General features: G+C 42.5%; 1 protein-coding gene across 2 annotated transcripts in view; it reads left to right on the top strand.

The window, feature by feature from the left end:
• The window catches only part of clcn2c (chloride channel 2c), a 213,933-nt gene that overhangs the window by 110,205 nt on the left and 86,826 nt on the right, over window positions 1-16,902 (top strand). For both annotated transcript variants that reach the window (XM_060943402.1, XM_060943403.1), the window contains 3 exons: window positions 1,525-1,626; window positions 1,819-1,903; window positions 2,768-2,923. In XM_060943402.1, the coding sequence (XP_060799385.1) occupies window positions 1,525-1,626; window positions 1,819-1,903; window positions 2,768-2,923 (343 nt within the window). The remainder of the gene's footprint in view (window positions 1-1,524; window positions 1,627-1,818; window positions 1,904-2,767; window positions 2,924-16,902) is intronic.

The following is a 16,902-nucleotide window of genomic DNA, read 5'->3' as shown; positions in this document are numbered from 1 at the left end:
GTTTTGATAAATGATATTTTTCAAAATTAAAAAAAGTTTAATCAAGTTTGAAGTTTAAAATATTTTTGATGTGCATTGATGTGCAAACTGCTGTTAGTGAGGTCGCAATCGACTTCACAGCCGACCAGTCGGAGACTCTGCTTTAAACACACACACACACACACACACACACACACACACACACACACACACACAGAGGACACCATCTCTCCCTCCCTCCCTTTTCATTGCTTTATACTTTTTTTTAAATATGTCTGTTGTAATGATCTTATTAAATTAAACAACTGAGATCAATAGACATGCTTTAAAAAACAATAAAGGAAAAAACTTGTGACTTTGTTACTGTTTTTCTGGAACATTCTTCTTTTTTCCAGTAACTTTCTTTGTCATGATTAACGAGTTAATTTTTCTTTTTTTTTTGTCCATTCTAATTAAAATGTGCAGCATTCAGAACCGGATTTAGTTTGTTTTAATTTATATTAAACTTTTTTTATCAGAGCTGAGTTTGTCCAGATTCCTCGGTTAATTTAGTTTAAACATTAAGTTTAACTGCAGGAAGTTTCATCTCATTCTCATCTCATTATCTCTAGCCACTTTATCCTTCTACAGGGTCGCAGGCAAGCTGGAGCCTATCCCAGCTGACTACGGGCGAAAGGCGGGGTACACCCTGGACAAGTCGCCAGGTCATCACAGGGCTGACACATAGACACAGACAACCATTCACACTCACATTCACACCTACGGTCAATTTAGAGTCACCAGTTAACCTAACCTGCATGTCTTTGGACTGTGGGGGAAACCGGAGCACCCGGAGGAAACCCACGCGGACACGGGGAGAACATGCAAACTCCGCACAGAAGGGCCCTCGCCGGCCCCGGGGCTCGAACCCGGACCTTCTTGCTGTGAGGCGACAGCGCTAACCACTACACCACCGAGCCGCCCCCTGCAGGAAGTCATGTGATTTAATAAATTTCATTTATTTCAGTATGACATTCCTGTTATAACTTAATTTCTAACTTAAAAGTGGTAATGGAAATAAATACAAACATCAAGGATTTAACAGTGTGAAAGAAAAATAAAGAAAAGGCTTCCACGAAGAATCAGTAATGAACCTTGCAAAGAATCTTTCAGGAAACTTTTTTTTTTTTTCCTCCCCTGAATAGCACAAATGAAAAAGATCTTGAAATCAGAATCCACTACAAAATTATTTCTTAAAATAAAGCAGAAACAAATGACAAATTGATCCAAAATAAAATTGATTAAATGCTTTTACATAATATTTACTTAATGTAGAATTATTTATTGTACAAATTTTGCTACATACATTTGCACTTTATAGTGAATTCCTTTAAATATAAATTGTAGTTACTTAAATTATAGTGTAATTTATTATATGTTGCCATTATTTACAGTTTTATTATTTACTGTTATAACACCTTTTTATCTATTTCATTATACTGTATACTATCAGTATTTGCACTAAAGTAAGTGTGTGTGTGTGTGTGTGTGTGTGTGTGTGTGTAGGATAGCGAGCGGTTTTGGCGGTGCCCTGTTCGTTTACTTGAACAGACTCATCGTCCAGTTCATTAGGAAGCAGAAGGTGATCAACAAGTTCCTCATGAAGAAGTGAGTGTGTGCGCGCGCATTGGTGTGCCCATGCATGCCCGCTCACATGGGGGGGGGGGGGGGTGCCTGTGGGTGTGTGTGTTAAGTAAATAATATAATTGCCACTGAAATGAAACGCAGTCCAGGAGTGCTTTATTTGACTAAAGGAGAGAAAATGTGTGTGTCTGTGAGTAATCGTGTGTGTGTGTGCAGGCGTCTTCTATATCCTGCCCTTGTCACCCTCCTGATCTCCACGTTGACCTTTCCTCCTGGATTTGGACAGTTCATGGCAGGCCAGGTACTTTACACTGCACAAGTTCCTCTGTTTGCTACATTGCACGGGTACCTCCATATGCTACACTTGTACACTACATGCCACAGGTTCCTCAGTAAGCTGCAATTATACATGACACTGCACAGGTACCCATATATACTTGTACACTCTACTCCACAGGTATCTCTGTATGCTACACTTGTGCATTACACTTCAAAGATTATCTCTCCTCTGTATGATACACAGGCGCACATGCCCACTTGCTCCCTGTGCATTTCCCCTTCTGGACACATCTCTCGAACACCAAAACGCTGAGTGATAGTGGGGGTGGGGAGACTGAGAGCATGGAGGAAGAAGACAGGATGATGAGTCACCACAAAGACAGAGAGATAGAGGGGGATGTGATTGTGTGTGTGTGTGTGTGTGTGTGTGTGTGTGTGTGTGTGTGTGTGTGTGTGTGTGTGAGAGAGGGAAAGAGAGCCAGCGCTAAGCATAAGCATGCATGCGCACACCTAATGTGTCGATGAAAGAAATGTGCATCTTTTTTTTAGTTGTCCGTGTTCCTCACATTGTTTTTCTCTTTTTTGTTCTTTTTCTTCACTCACTCTCTCTCTGTGTATCGTTCTGTGTCTTTAATAAGAGTGACTCAGACAGTCTTTTTTTTTTTTCTGTGCCAATGAAACACTCAGTAAAGTGCCTGCATCTCAGATAATGACCGTCTCTCTCTTTCTCTCTCATGTGCACGCATACAAGCACAAGGACATAATCATGTACAGTATTATTAACGAAGATGGTAGAAAGTTGAATAATCATTTTTTTCTCAGATTGGAGTTTTTAATGACCTCACTTCCTGTTGATCCTAACCACTTCCTGTTTGCCCATTTGCAGCTGACCCAGAAGGAGACTCTGGTGACATTGCTGGACAACCGCACATGGGCGAAACAGGGCATCGCTGAGGAGTTTGAGTACGATGGCCATGCTGCTGCTTGGAAACATCCACAGGCCAATGTCTTCATCACACTTGTCATCTTCATTGTGATGAAGGTATGGACAGTCATCTTCTCCATCACACCACCACTCCTATCTTCTCCATCATTGTCACCTTCTCCCCTACTCTAATATACCCTAAACTCCATCCTATAACTTGCCCATAATTCCTTTGCATAACCCCATCCCATAACTTCCCCAGCTGGAGATATCCAGTGTCTCTTCAGGATGATGAGGATGGGAAGATGAAGTTAAGTCAGTTTATTTGTATAGCACTTTTAACAACAGATATTGTTGCAGAGCAGCTTTACAGAAAAATAAAGACTTGCAGTGCCTTGCAAAAGTATTCATACCCCTTGAACTTTTTCACATTTTTCCACCTTACAACCACGAACTTAAGTTTTTTTATTGAGATTTTATGTGATAGACCAACACAGAGTAGCACATAATTGTGAATTGAAACGAAAATGATAAATGGTCTTCAAAATTTTAAACAAATAAAAATCTGAAAAATGTGGTGTGCATTAGTATTCAGTCCCCTGTACTCTGATACCTCTAAATACAATCCAGTGCAATCAATTGCCTTCAGAAGTCATCTAATTAGTTAATAGAGTCCTACTGTGTGTAATTTACTCTCAGTATAAATTAGGGCTGAACGATATATCGTTATCATATCTATATCTAGATATGAACATTCAAGATATTAATATCGAAAAAGCAACGATATAGACGATATAGATTTCCCCTCCCCGCGCTCGCCCTGCATGTACAGCTCTGGCAGTCACAACAAACATCATTTTTATGATTGCCCTTGAATGCAACGCTAAGGCCAGCCAACCACAAACCTTATTTCATGCTTGCTGTGGATCGACAGCTGAAGCCAACCAATGACAAACATATGAGGGCGGGAGCGAGGGAGACAGAGACCGACGCGCACACACACACTACAGACACAGCGGGGAAATTAAAAAGAGAAAGAAAATGAGTGCGGAAGATAATGCGGCCGGTGGCGGTGCAGAATCTGACTTGGTGCCAAAACATAAATCATCCTCCATTATTTGGAGATATTTTGGATTCAAAAAGGACGATGTTAACCAGTGTGAGGTGTTGTGCAGGTCGTGCTTAGCAAAAAATTGCGACGAAGCAAGGTAGCGCAACAAACATGTTTCACCACCTGAAACAACACCATCAGGCAACATTGTGAGTTGTGAGAGGTCCTGTCTGAAGCCAGACATGGTTAACAAGCTAGTGTCCCTGGCAAAGAATCTGTAGAAGTTGTGCTGCCTCTGACTACCTCTGTTCTGTGAGTAGCAAATGCATTTTCTGCATACAGTCAGTGATGGGAATAACGGCGTTAGAAATAAACGGCGTTACTTTTTTTTAGTAACGAGTAATCTAACCAATTACTTTTTGCATCGTTATAAAGCCGTTCCCGTTACTTACGATAAAATGCTATACGTTACTTTATTAAAGCTGTTCTCATCTGGCACGCTGCTCGTTCAGCCTTTCTTTACTTTGCTTTAGTGTGGGGTGGGGAGACGTGAGACAACGGCACAGTAAGCCAATCAGAGTAGATTTGGACAACATACGTAGGTAGGCTCCGCCTACTGCACTACTGCGCACACTTTCAATCAGAAGACACAGCGATGGCGAGCGGTCAGCCCAACACTGCGCTTTCAAACTGGAAATACAGCCATTACTTTTCATTACTTGAAATAAAAGGCAAAAATGTCTACGTGCAATGCACATTATGTTGAGGAACAAAGCATTTGTCCTTGTCAGTGGCCAGTAATTAGTAATATAACAATTGTAATAATTACAAAAATATATTAAATTTGATAGATGTCTTATCTCACATTGTCCCACAAAAATATTAATATAGTGCAGATAACGTTACTAATTGGTTCTGTTAAGTGTCCATTTTAGTCATTAAACACATTTAACATTCACTTTTATTATGATTACACGAATTGAATTTGATTTTTTTTTGGGGGGGGGTAAGAAAATGTAACGGAATAATTACTTTCCCTGGTAATTAATTACTTTTATGACAAAGTAACTCCGTTACTAACTCAGTTACTTTTTGGGAAAAGTAACTAGTAACTATAACTAATTACTTTTTGAAAGTAACGTGCCCAACACTGCATACAGTTATGTGGTCTTTTGAAGAATATAAGATGTTGCACTTCAATGCACTTTCCATGTTCCACCAGCTGCTGCATTTGTTATTTATTGTTAAAGCAGAGCTGCAGTAAAATGTTTGATTTGTAATTTATTTATTTGTAATTTATGTTAATGTTGATGACTGGCAGTGAGTTCTTAAAAATAAAACTGCACTTTCCACATTTTTTTGTATTATGATGTTTTTATTTTTCTGAAAAATGCTTGGTTTTCACTGAACCCATAGTCATATCGTATCGATATCGAGATGTGAAATTTTGTCCATATTGTTCAGCCCTGGCATAAATACACTTGTTTTGTGAAGGCCTCAGTGGTTTGTTAGAGAACACTGAAGAATAAACAGCATCATGAAGACCAAAGAACTCACCAGACAGGTCAGGGCTAAAGTTCTGGTGAAGTTTAAAGCAGGGTTCGGTTATAAAAAAAATATCCCAAGCTCTGAACATCTCAAGAAGCACTGTTCAATCCATCCTTCAAAAATGGAAAAAGTATGGCACAACTGCAAACCTATCAAGACATGGCCATCCACCTAAACTGACAGAGCGAGCAAGGAGAGCACTGGTCAGAGAAGCAGCCAAGAGGCCCATGATCACTCTGGAGGAGCTGCAGAAATCCACAGCTCAGGTGGGAGAATCTGTGCACAGGACAACTATAAGTCATATACTCCACAAATCTGGCCTTTTTGGAAGAGTGGCAAGAAGAAAACCATTGTTGAAAGACAGGCATAAGAAATGTAGGGGACACAGCAAACATGTGGAAGAAGGTGCTTTGGTCAGATGAGACCAAAGCTGAACTTTTTGGCCTAAATGCAAAGCGTTATGTGTGGCGGAAAACTAAGGCCAAGTTTACATTAGACCGTATCTGTCTCGTTTTCTTCGCGGATGCACTGTCCGTTCACATTAAAACGCCGGGAAACGGGAATCCGCCAGGGCCCACGTATTCAACCCAGTTCGTATCTGATCCGGTGCTGTGTAAACATTGAGATACGAGGATATGCTGTGCTGAGCTCTAGCTGACGTCGTCATTGGACAACGTCACTGTGACATCCACCTTCCTGATTCACTGGCGTTGGTCATGTGACGCGACTGCTGAAAAACGGCGCAGACTTCCACCTTGTATCACCTTTCATTAAAGAGTATAAAAGTATGAAAATACTGCAAATACTGATGCAAATACTGCCCATTGTGTAGTTATGATTGTCTTTAGGCTTGCCATCCTTCCACTTGCAAGTGGTAAGTGACTTGAGCATGCCCGATATGCACTGGGATCACACACACAGCGGCTCAGTCCCGAATCACTGCTCGTGCGCTTCACTTGCGCGCTCTGTGAGCTGCGCAGGGCCGGGGAGTGCGCACCCTCCAGAGGGCACTCGCTGTTCAGGGCGGAGTGATTTGGAGCGCAGGATGCCTGCGGAGCCGAGCCGCTGAGGAGAAATTTACATATTACATTTCAACTTGCGTGCCATCTAATTAGTCATGTGATTAGCGTATCCGTGTATTGGCGTTGCTGTGTGCATGCTAATTGTTTTTAAAAACGTTAATCTGATGATCCGCTGATACGGTCTAATGTAAACCCCACCTAACACTGCTCATCACCCTGCACACACCATCCCCACTGTGAAACATGGTGGTGGCAGCATCATGCTATGGGGATGCTTTTCTTCAGCAGGAACAGGGAAGCTGGTCAGAATTGATGGGAAGATGGATGGAGCTAAATACAGGGCAATCCTGGAAGAAAGCCTGTTGGAGGCTGCAAAAGACTTGAGACTGGGAAGGAGATTCACGTTCCAGCAAGACAATGACCCTAAACATACAGCCAGAGCTACAATGGAATGGTTTAGATCAAAGAATATTCATGTGTTAGAATGGCCCAGTCAAAGTCCAAACCTAAATCCCATTGAGCATCTGTGGCAAGACTTGAAAATTGCTGTTCACAGACACTCTCCATCCAATCTGGCTGAGCTTGAGCTGTTTTGCAAAGAAGAATGGGCAAAAATTTCAGTGTCTAGATGTGCAAAGCTGGTAGAGACATACCACAAAAGACTTGCAGCTGTAATTGCAGCAAAAGGTGGCTCTACAAAGTATTGACGCGGGGGGCTGAATACTAATGCACATCACATTTTTCAGATTTTTATTTGTTTAAAATTTTGAAGACCATTTATCGTTTTCATTTCACTTCACAATTATGTGCTAGTCGGTGTTGGTCCATCACATAAAATCTCAATAAAAAAACTTTTAAGTTCGTGGTTGTAAGGTGGAAAAATGTGAAAAAGTTCAAGGGGTATGAATACTTTTGCAAGGCACTGTATGAACTAATTTTATCCCTAATAAATTTATTTATCCCTGATGCGCAAGCCTGAGGTGATGGTGACAAATAAAAACTACTTTCCAGTGACATGAGGAACAAACCTTGAGAGGAACCAGACTCAACAGCAAACTTCTCATGTAAGGATAAGGATTGCGTGAATATAAAAAAAAAAACCTCTCTTCCATAAGTGTGTCCTATATGGTCAAAAAGTGCAATTGTGTAACCAGAAAATTCATTATAGTTTTTTCATAAAGTCCATCTCCAGCAGTTGCTGGATAGCTCAGTTGATAACAACATGGAGTTAGTGCACCCTGGTGCAGGAGGTTGAGGCGACTCGAGTGAGGGCCTGTAGGCAAGGCCCTTAATGCTACCTGCCTACCTCATAAATGAGAGTCAGAAAAACAAGTCATGCTGGCTCAGAAGTTGCCCAGTCTAACAAGGTCTGCGTCAGGTGTTGAGGAACCAGGGCAACCTGATGAGAAATCGACTACTGGAACAAGAGCAAGACACTCATGGACAAGGGCTGAGAACACTGGACTGTTGGAATGCTACTATACAAGTAACCCCAGAGAGAGGGGTTACATGCAAAGGATGTGGGGCCAGTGGATGCTTCAAGTAACACCAAAACAACTAGTCGCTTAGTTGTTTTGGTGTTACCTGAAGCAAAACAAAACAGTTCTACAGTAACGCCAAAACAACTAGTTGCTCAGTGTTCCGATATCCACAAACTGCAACTGCCATCACAGCCAGAGACTGTGCTACATCACAAATGCTATGGCAAGGAGGAGTCAGGATGCCAGGTAAGGGGGGAGGGGGGTTATCATCCCCACAGTTGGAGACTGAAACTGGGAACCCCCCGCAACACACACATGCGAGCACGAGCTTAATGCACAAGCAAATTGAAAATGGTAACAAAGCTGAACACCTTGAACCACTGTGCATGACCACCAAGACTGTGTGAAGTACCTCCTGAAAATCTCTTAGATGTGAATGCAGCAGTACGAATGGTCCCTACTATGACCATCACTAACCATAAGGTGCAATATCCACCATGGAAGGAAGAGAAGGATCTTTTGAGGCTAAGATCAAGGTGACCAGGAGAGAAGTTAGCCCTCTATCAGAACTCCAGAATGGTATGACAAGGAAAGGGCTACCTAAGAAATACAACAAGCTGTCCAGACTGGAGTCCCTAGAGACTGCCGAACAAAGACTCCCAGCCCTGGCTGCTTGTCTATGGAGGTACACAAGCAAAGCTGAAGCCAGGAGAATAAATAGGATGTTCTCCAATCAATCATCATAGGTGTACACCCAGTGGCAGGGTAATAACAGCATGGTTCCAGATCCACCAAGGCTGGAGACTGAACAATACTAGAAATGCATATGGGAGAAGGAAAAATCATAATGACCGTGCTCAGTGGCTAATAGACCTGAGAGCCAAATATAAATATCTGAAGGACCCACAGAAGGGAGCAGTCCCATCCAGCTACCTCCAGATAACCTGCCTCTGTGAAGCTCCTGTCAGGAATCATAACGGTTAAGATGAGTAGGCACATGACTCAATACATGAGCGAGGCTCAGAGAGGAATTGCTAGGAACACCAGAGGAGCAAAACCTCAGCTACTGGCAGACAGTGCAGTAGGAGAACCAGACATACCAATCTGTGCACCACCTGGATTGACAAGAAAGCCTATGACTATGCTCCACACATGGATCCTGAAATGCTTGAAACTGTACATTTAACAGGACTCTCGGAACCTTCATCAAGAACTTGGTGAGGCTGTGGAAAACAACCCTAGAGGCCAACTTCAAGCCAATTACACATCAAGTGTGGCATATACCAAGGTGATGCCCTGTCCCCGCTGCTGTTCTGCGTAGGACTGAACCCCCTCAGCCAGATCACCACCAAGAGCGGCTATGGATACAGGCCACGAAATGGAGCAACCATCAGCCACCTTGTGGTGCATTTCACTAAATAACAGAGAGTCAGCCACTCTTGCAGCATGTTCGCTCTTTACTCAGCTCAAGCAGGAACAGACTACAGATATCCCAGCATTCCTTATTTAGGCTGAGATGACTACAGCACAACCAAGTTACCAAAATGCAAAACTCAAACGTTTAATACATCACATCACACCCCCCCCCCTTTTTTTAAATGAAGGTACTCTTCTGCTACACCTAAATCATAACTCACAAAAATCAGTGCCTTGTACTACTAAGACCAACATGTGTAACAGATGTACATAGGCTAATAAGCAAATGTACTTTTTTTTTTTTTTTTTAAACCAGTGTGATCATTTCTTTAGGACAGAAATATTGTGCCTAGACAGTGTTAAACACAGGGATGAGAATTTTCCGCCGATCGGCGGATTTCTGACTTTTTCAGACCAAAATGATCGTTTTTGAGATCGATGTAAATCCGTTGAGAATTTTTCGGGGGGGGGGGTGGGTTTATGATTAAGGATCTGTGGTCACCTTATAACGCAGACATCCCAAATCTCCCAGAACTTCCAGGAGTCTCCTGCATATTGATAGAAGTGAGCAAGAGCGTGCGTGCGCAACATTAAGGTCTGCATCACGCATCTTAGAATGTGCACGCGCAAGGGAGACTGTGTGCAGTGTTGCCAGATATTGCTGACGTTTTCCATCCCAAAATATGTTCAAAACCCACCAAAATGCACTTAAAACCACCCAACGTGGCAACACTGCCTGTGTGCCTGTTCATGTAGCGCATGCCAGACAAAGAGCATCCTGATTGGGTTACTCAGCAAAATAAGCCAAACAGCTTTCAGTGTGGGCGGGCTTTTATCCCTTTTCTCGAAGACCGACCGGCATAGCAGAGAGAAAGTGCGCGCCCCAAAAAACAAAAATACAAAACCCACTTCAGCTCAGATTACACAAAAGAATCTCCCTGTCTAATAAGGGTAGAAAATGACAGTTTTGTGCGATGTACTGTTTGCAGCAGTGATTTCAGCATTGCCCATGGTGGCTTAAATGATTGTAAAGGACATGTTGAGGTGAGGAGTGTCATTTCATGTGCATTATATTTAGGTCTACAACAGGCTGTCATGAAAAGACCAAACTTATTGAAGATTTCCGTAAAGTAACAATGTATGAATATACATCATATATATCAAATACACGTCGTATATAAGTGTGTATCTTTTTATAAATGAGGTTAGCTTGTCTAATGTAGCATGTTGGGGAGAATCATAGTATCATATCTATATTTCTGATAAAATTTTAGGTATGATACCGTGTATAACTCTCCTACTTATTGCTCATTTCATGGGGGGGAATTGCTGGGATGTGCTGCGCGGGAGCGTCTGCTCACATTTTTTTAGGCCGAGATGAACTTATAGTTTTTGATTTAAAAAATTTTTTTCCAATTTGTAATGCCCATTGTACATGCCTGTTCTTTAACTCAAAATCACCATCTCGATCTTCAAATTGACCGTATGGTATATGCATTACATTACACAACATCCTGTCCAGATAAAACCTAGTTAGTACACACAACAGTTGAAAGGGAAGTGATGTTGAATGTTGCCTGCTTAATATGCAAGACCTCCTGCTACCATGATAACATCAGAAGAAAGCTTAAGAGAATTATATGACAGAACTTTTTTCTGGTTTGCACTTCATTGTAAAGGATTAGAGTATTCAAAGACATGAATAGCAAAAATGCAGAAATATAATACTGTAGAGCTTGTTTATATTAAAAGGTGCATTGATTTTTTGAAATCATCAAATGTGAATTGATTAAAAACAAGTCTCTTGTACCATATTAATCATTTTCACCTGGGAGTCCACCAAGAAGGGGAATTTATTTCCAAATACATTGCAACTTTTTGCTGATAAAATGAATGGTTTGGGGGTAAAAAAAAAAAATAGCCAAAAATCATTAGCCCCTGGAACCCCTGGGCCCCGCCCCCCTGGGCCATGGGCCCCGCCGCCATGGGCCCCGCCCCCCTGGGCCATGGGCCCCGCCGCCATGGGCCCCGCCCCCCTGGGCCATGGGCCCCGCCCCCCTGGGCCATGGGCCCCGCCCCCCTGGGCCATGGGCCCCGCCCTGGTTTTTTCAGACTTTTTAAATATTTTTCATTCTCATCCCTGTAAACAAAAGCAGTCAATTTGACCCTTAGTCCAACGTTGAACCTGCTTTGCAAAAACACTTAATCCGTATGTTAAGGGTCATAGTGTTCAGACAGCCTCCTCTCTCTGTCTGAGCAATGTAGACTCAGACACTGCTGGCACTTCTGCACTGTCCATGCACACAGGATCAGCACCTGCTGACATGTTGTCCTGGATCACACCGGACTGGGCTGATGTGTCAGTGGTTGCACAGTCAGTATTCAGATCCAATCCCTCGGCTGTGACACGGGATCTCAACTGATCACCATGCCTCCTGTATGTGATGTCTCTGTAGGACACTGGTCCTGTTTGCTCCACTATCACTCCAGGAATCCATTTCTCTCTTCCCCCTGCTGTATTTTGCAAATACACAGGGTCATTCTGGGAAAAAGACCTGTTCATTGCTTGCTGGTCATGATAGAACTTTTGCATGTATTGTTTCTTGTGAACAGTGGCTGTTGTCAGGATGGATCAGGTCCAGGCGAGTGCGCACGTGTCTGTTCAAAAACAAGTCAGCAGGCAACTGGCATGGAGTACAATTTGGAGTACAGCAGTACTGCATCAGAAATGGAGATCTTGTTCTCTATATCCAGTGTGGTCTGTCCAAGCTTTTTAATTCCACTTGAATTTTCTGCACATACCTTTCGGCGAGGGTGGCACGGTGGTGTAGTGGTTAGCGCAGTCGCCTCACAGCAAGAAGGTCTGGGTTCAAGCCCCGTGGCCGGCAAAGGCCTTTCTGTGCGGAGTTTTCATGTTCTCCCTGTGTCCGCGTGGGTTTCCTTCGGGTGCTCCGGTTTCCCCCACAGTCCAAAGACACGCAGGTTAGGTTAACTGGTGACTCTAAATTGACCGTAGGTGTGAATGTGAGTGTGAATGGTTCTGTGTCTGTGTGTCAGCCCTGTGATGACCTGGCGACTTGTCCAGGGTGTACCGCGTCTTTCGCCCGTAGTCAGCTGGGATAGGCTCCAGCTTGCCTGCGACCCTGTCAAACAGGATAAAGCAGCTAGAGATAATGAGATGAGATGAGACCTTTCGGTGAGACCGTTACTGGCAGGGTGACTCGGGGTGCTGGTGGAGTGCAGAATTCCATTCTGACGCATGAAGCTTTTAAATTCATCAGATGTGAACTGTTCCGTTGTCAGTGACAATGTGCTCAGGATGACCATATGCTGCAAACAGTCTCCTTAGTCTTGTGATGGTGGCTTGTGAGGTGATGTTAGGCATTCTGATCACCTCCAGCCACTTGGAGTATGCATCCACAACTATCCATAAAGGTGTGACCTAAGAATGGACTAGCAAAGTCTGTGTGTAGCCTTTTCCAGCTCTGGCCCGGAAACTCCCATGGGTGTAATGGTACCTGTCGAGGCATCCACTGTTTCATCTGGCAAGATTCACAGGTTTTGTAGACCTGTTCTACAACCCCGATTCCAAAAAAGTTGGGACAAAGTACAAATTGTAAATAAAAACAGAATGCAATGATGTGGAAGTTTCAAAATTCCATATTTTATTCAGAATAGAACATAGATAACATATCAAATGTTTCTGAGAAAATGTATCATTTTAAAGAGAAAAATTAGGTGATTTTTAAATTTCATGACAACAACACATCTCAAAGTTGGGACAAGGCCATGTTTACCACTGTGAGACATCCCCTTTTCTCTTTACAACAGTCTGTAAATGTCTGGGGACTGAGGAGACAAGTTGCTCAAGTTTAGGGATAGGAATGTTAACCCATTCTTGTCTAATGTAGGATTCTGGTTGCTCGACTGTCTTGGGTCTTTTTTGTCGTATCTTCCGTTTTATGATGCGCCAAATGTTTTCTATGGGTGAAAGATCTGGACTGCAGGCTGGCCAGTTCAGTACCCGGACCCTCCTTCTACGCAGCCATGATGCTGTAATTGATGCAGTATGTGGTTTGGCATTGTCATGTTGGAAAATGCAAGGTCTTCCCTGAAAGAGACGTTGTCTGGATGGGAGCATATGTTGCTCTAGAACCTGGATATACCTTTCAGCATTGATGGTGTCTTTCCAGATGTGTAAGCTGCCCATGCCACACGCACTAATGCAACCCCATGCCATCAGAGATGCAGGCTTCTGAACTGAGTGCTGATAACAACTTGGGTCGTCCTTCTCCTCTTTAGTCCGAATGACACGGCGTCCCTGATTTCCATAAAGAACTTCAAATTTTGATCTGTCTGACTACAGAACAGTTTTCCACTTTGCCACAGTCCATTTTAAATGAGCCTTGGCCCAGAGAAGACGTCTGCGCTTCCGGATCATGTTTAGATACGGCTTCTTCTTTGAACTATAGAGTTTTAGCTGGCAACGGCGGATGGCACGGTGACTTGTGTTCACAGATAATGTTCTCTGGAAATATTCCTGAGCCCATTTTGTGATTTCCAATACAGAAGCATGCCTGTATGTGATGCAGTGCCGTCTAAGGGCCCGAAGATCACGGGCACCCAGTATGGTTTTCCGACCTTGACCCTTACGCACAGAGATTCTTCCAGATTCTCTGAATCTTTTAATGATAATATGCACTGTAGATGATATGTTCAAACTCTTTGCAGTTTTACACTGTCAAACTCCTTTCTGATATTGCTCCACTATTTGTCGGCGCAGAATTAGGGGGATTGGTGATCCTCTTCCCATCTTTACTTCTGAGAGCCGCTGCCACTCCAAGATGCTCTTTTTATACCCAGTCATGTTAATGACCTATTGCCAATTGACCTAATGAGTTGCAATTTGGTCCTTCAGCTGTTCCTTTTTTGTACCTTTAACTTTTCCAGCCTCTTATTGCCCCTGTTCCAACTTTTTTGAGATGTGTTGCTGTCATGAAATTTCAAATGAGCCAATGTTTGGCATGAAATTTCAAAATGACTCACTTTTGACATTTGATATGTTGTCTGTTCTATTGTGAATACAATATCAGTTTTTGAGATTTGTAAATTATTGCATTCCGTTTTTATTTACAATTTGTACTTTGTCCCAACTTTTTTGGAATCGGGGTTGTACGTCCATATCAATCTTGGGCCACTACACATACTTGCGTGCAAGAGCCTTCATTTTTACAATGCCCTGATGACTAGAATGCAACTCCTGTAACACAATTGTTCTGTTTCTCAGGTAACACTATCCTGATGCCCTAAAAGACACATCCACTCTCAAGACAGTTCACATCTGTGTGTGTGGAAGGCTTTCAGGCTTTTGTCCACATCCTTTGGCCATCCATTCATGATGAACTTCAGAACCTTTTGTAGCACATTTTCTGTACATGTAGCACGTGCTACTTGGTCAGCATTCAATGGCGCTTGCTCAAGGTGTTCTGTTAGCAGTGCATGAATGCTCTCTGATATGGCTGTTGTCCCGGCATCACTCGTGTCTGGCAAGGGAACTCTCAACAGTCCATCTGCATTACCATATTTTTCTGAGGCACAGTACTCAATGGCATAATCATAAGCAGACAGTATACAGTTAGGTTGATAAATATTTGGACAGAGACAACATTTTTCTAAATTTGGTTCTGTACATAACCACAATGAATTTTGAACAAAACAATTCAGATGCAGTTGAAGTTCAGACTTTCAGCTTTAATGCAGTGGGTTGAACAAAATGATTGCATAAAAATGTGAGGAACTAAAGCATTTTTTAAACACAATCCCTTCATTTCAGGGGCTCAAAAGTAATTGGACAAATTAAATAATTGTAAATAAAATGTTCATTTCTAATACTTGGTTGAAAACCCTTTGTTGGCAATGACTGCCTGAAGTCTTGAACTCATGGACATCACCAGATGCTGTGTTCTCCTCTTTTTTTTTAATGCTGTGCCAGGCCTTCACTGCAACGGTTTTCAGTTGCTGTTTGTGGGCCTTTCTGTCTGAAGTTTAGTCTTTAACAAGTGAAATGCATGCTCAGTTGGGTTGAGATCAGGTGACTGACTTGGCCATTCAAGAATATTCCACTTCTTTGCTTTAATAAACTCCTGGGTTGCTTTGGCTTTATGTTTTGGGTCATTGTCCATCTGTATTATGAAACGCCGACCAATCAGTTTGGCTGCATTTGGCTGGATTTGAGCACACAGTATGTCTCTGAATACCTCAGAATTCATCCGGCTGCTTCTGTCCTGTGTCACATCATCAATAAACACTAGTGACCCAGTGCCACTGGCAGCCATGCATGCCCAAGCCATCACACTGCCTCTGCAGTGTTTTACAGATGATGTGGTATGCTTTGGATCATGAGCTGTACCACGCCTTCACCATACTTTTTTTTTTTTTCTTTCCATCATTCTGGTCGAGGTTGATCTTGGTTTAATCTGTCCAAAGAATGTTCTTCCAGAACTGTGCTGGCTTTTTTTTAGATGTTTTTTAGCAAAGTCTAATCTAGCCTTTTTATTCTTGAGGCTTATGAGTGGCTTGCACCGTGCAGTGAACCCTCTGTATTTACTTTCATACAGTCTTCTCTTTATGATAGATTTGGATATTGATACGCCTACCTCCTGGAGAGTGTTGTTCACTTGGTTGGCTGTTGTGAAGGGGTTTCTCTTCACCATGGAAATTATTCTGCGATCATCCACCTCTGTTGTCTTCTGTGGGCGTCCAGGTCTTTTTGCATTGATGAGTTCACCAGTGCTTTCTTTCTTTCTCAGGATGTACCAAACTGTAGATTTTGCCACTCCTAATATTGTAGCAATTTCTGGGATGGTTTTTTTTCTGTTTTCGCAGCTTAAGGATGGCTTGTTTCACCTGCATGGAGAGCTCCTTTGACCGCATGTTTTCTTCACAGCAGAATCTTCCAAATGCAAGCACCACACCTCAAATCAACTCCAGGCCTTTTATCTGCTTAATTGAGAATGACATAACGAAGGAATTGCCCACACCTGCCCATGAAATAGCCTTTGAGTCAATTGTCCAATTACTTTTGGTCCCTTTAAAAACAGGGTGGCACATGTTAAGGAGCTGAAACTCCTAAACCTTTCATCCAATTTTAATGTGGATAGCCTCAAATGAAAGCTGAAAGTCTGGACTTTATGTCCATGTCCATTATATAACTATAACCTGAATATGTTTCAGTAAACAGGTAAAAAAACAAAATTTGTCAGTGTCCAAATATATATAGACCTAACTGTAATTGCCCACCTTTGAATTCAAGCTGCAGCCATGGTGGGTAGGCTTTTGTGCTCTCCAAAAAGCATCAGCAAAGGTTTATGATCAGTCACTAGTTTGATTTTTGGAGTAAAAAATTTCCACTAGTATTTATGGGGAAGGAAATTCAATGACCGTCCTTCCTTCTCAATCTGAGTGTTTTTTTTTTTTTTTTTTTTTCAGCAGGGGCCAGTGTCCGTGACGCATAAACAATGGGGAACTTTTCTCCTGACAGCATTTCATGTTGAATGACTGCACCTATGCCATAGGCTG

This window comes from Neoarius graeffei, chromosome 16 (genome assembly GCF_027579695.1).
Source record: "Neoarius graeffei isolate fNeoGra1 chromosome 16, fNeoGra1.pri, whole genome shotgun sequence".
NCBI classification, from domain to species: domain Eukaryota; kingdom Metazoa; phylum Chordata; class Actinopteri; order Siluriformes; family Ariidae; genus Neoarius; species Neoarius graeffei.
Note: the sequence above shows the minus strand (reverse complement) of the source record. Positions and strands in the feature narration are given on the sequence as shown.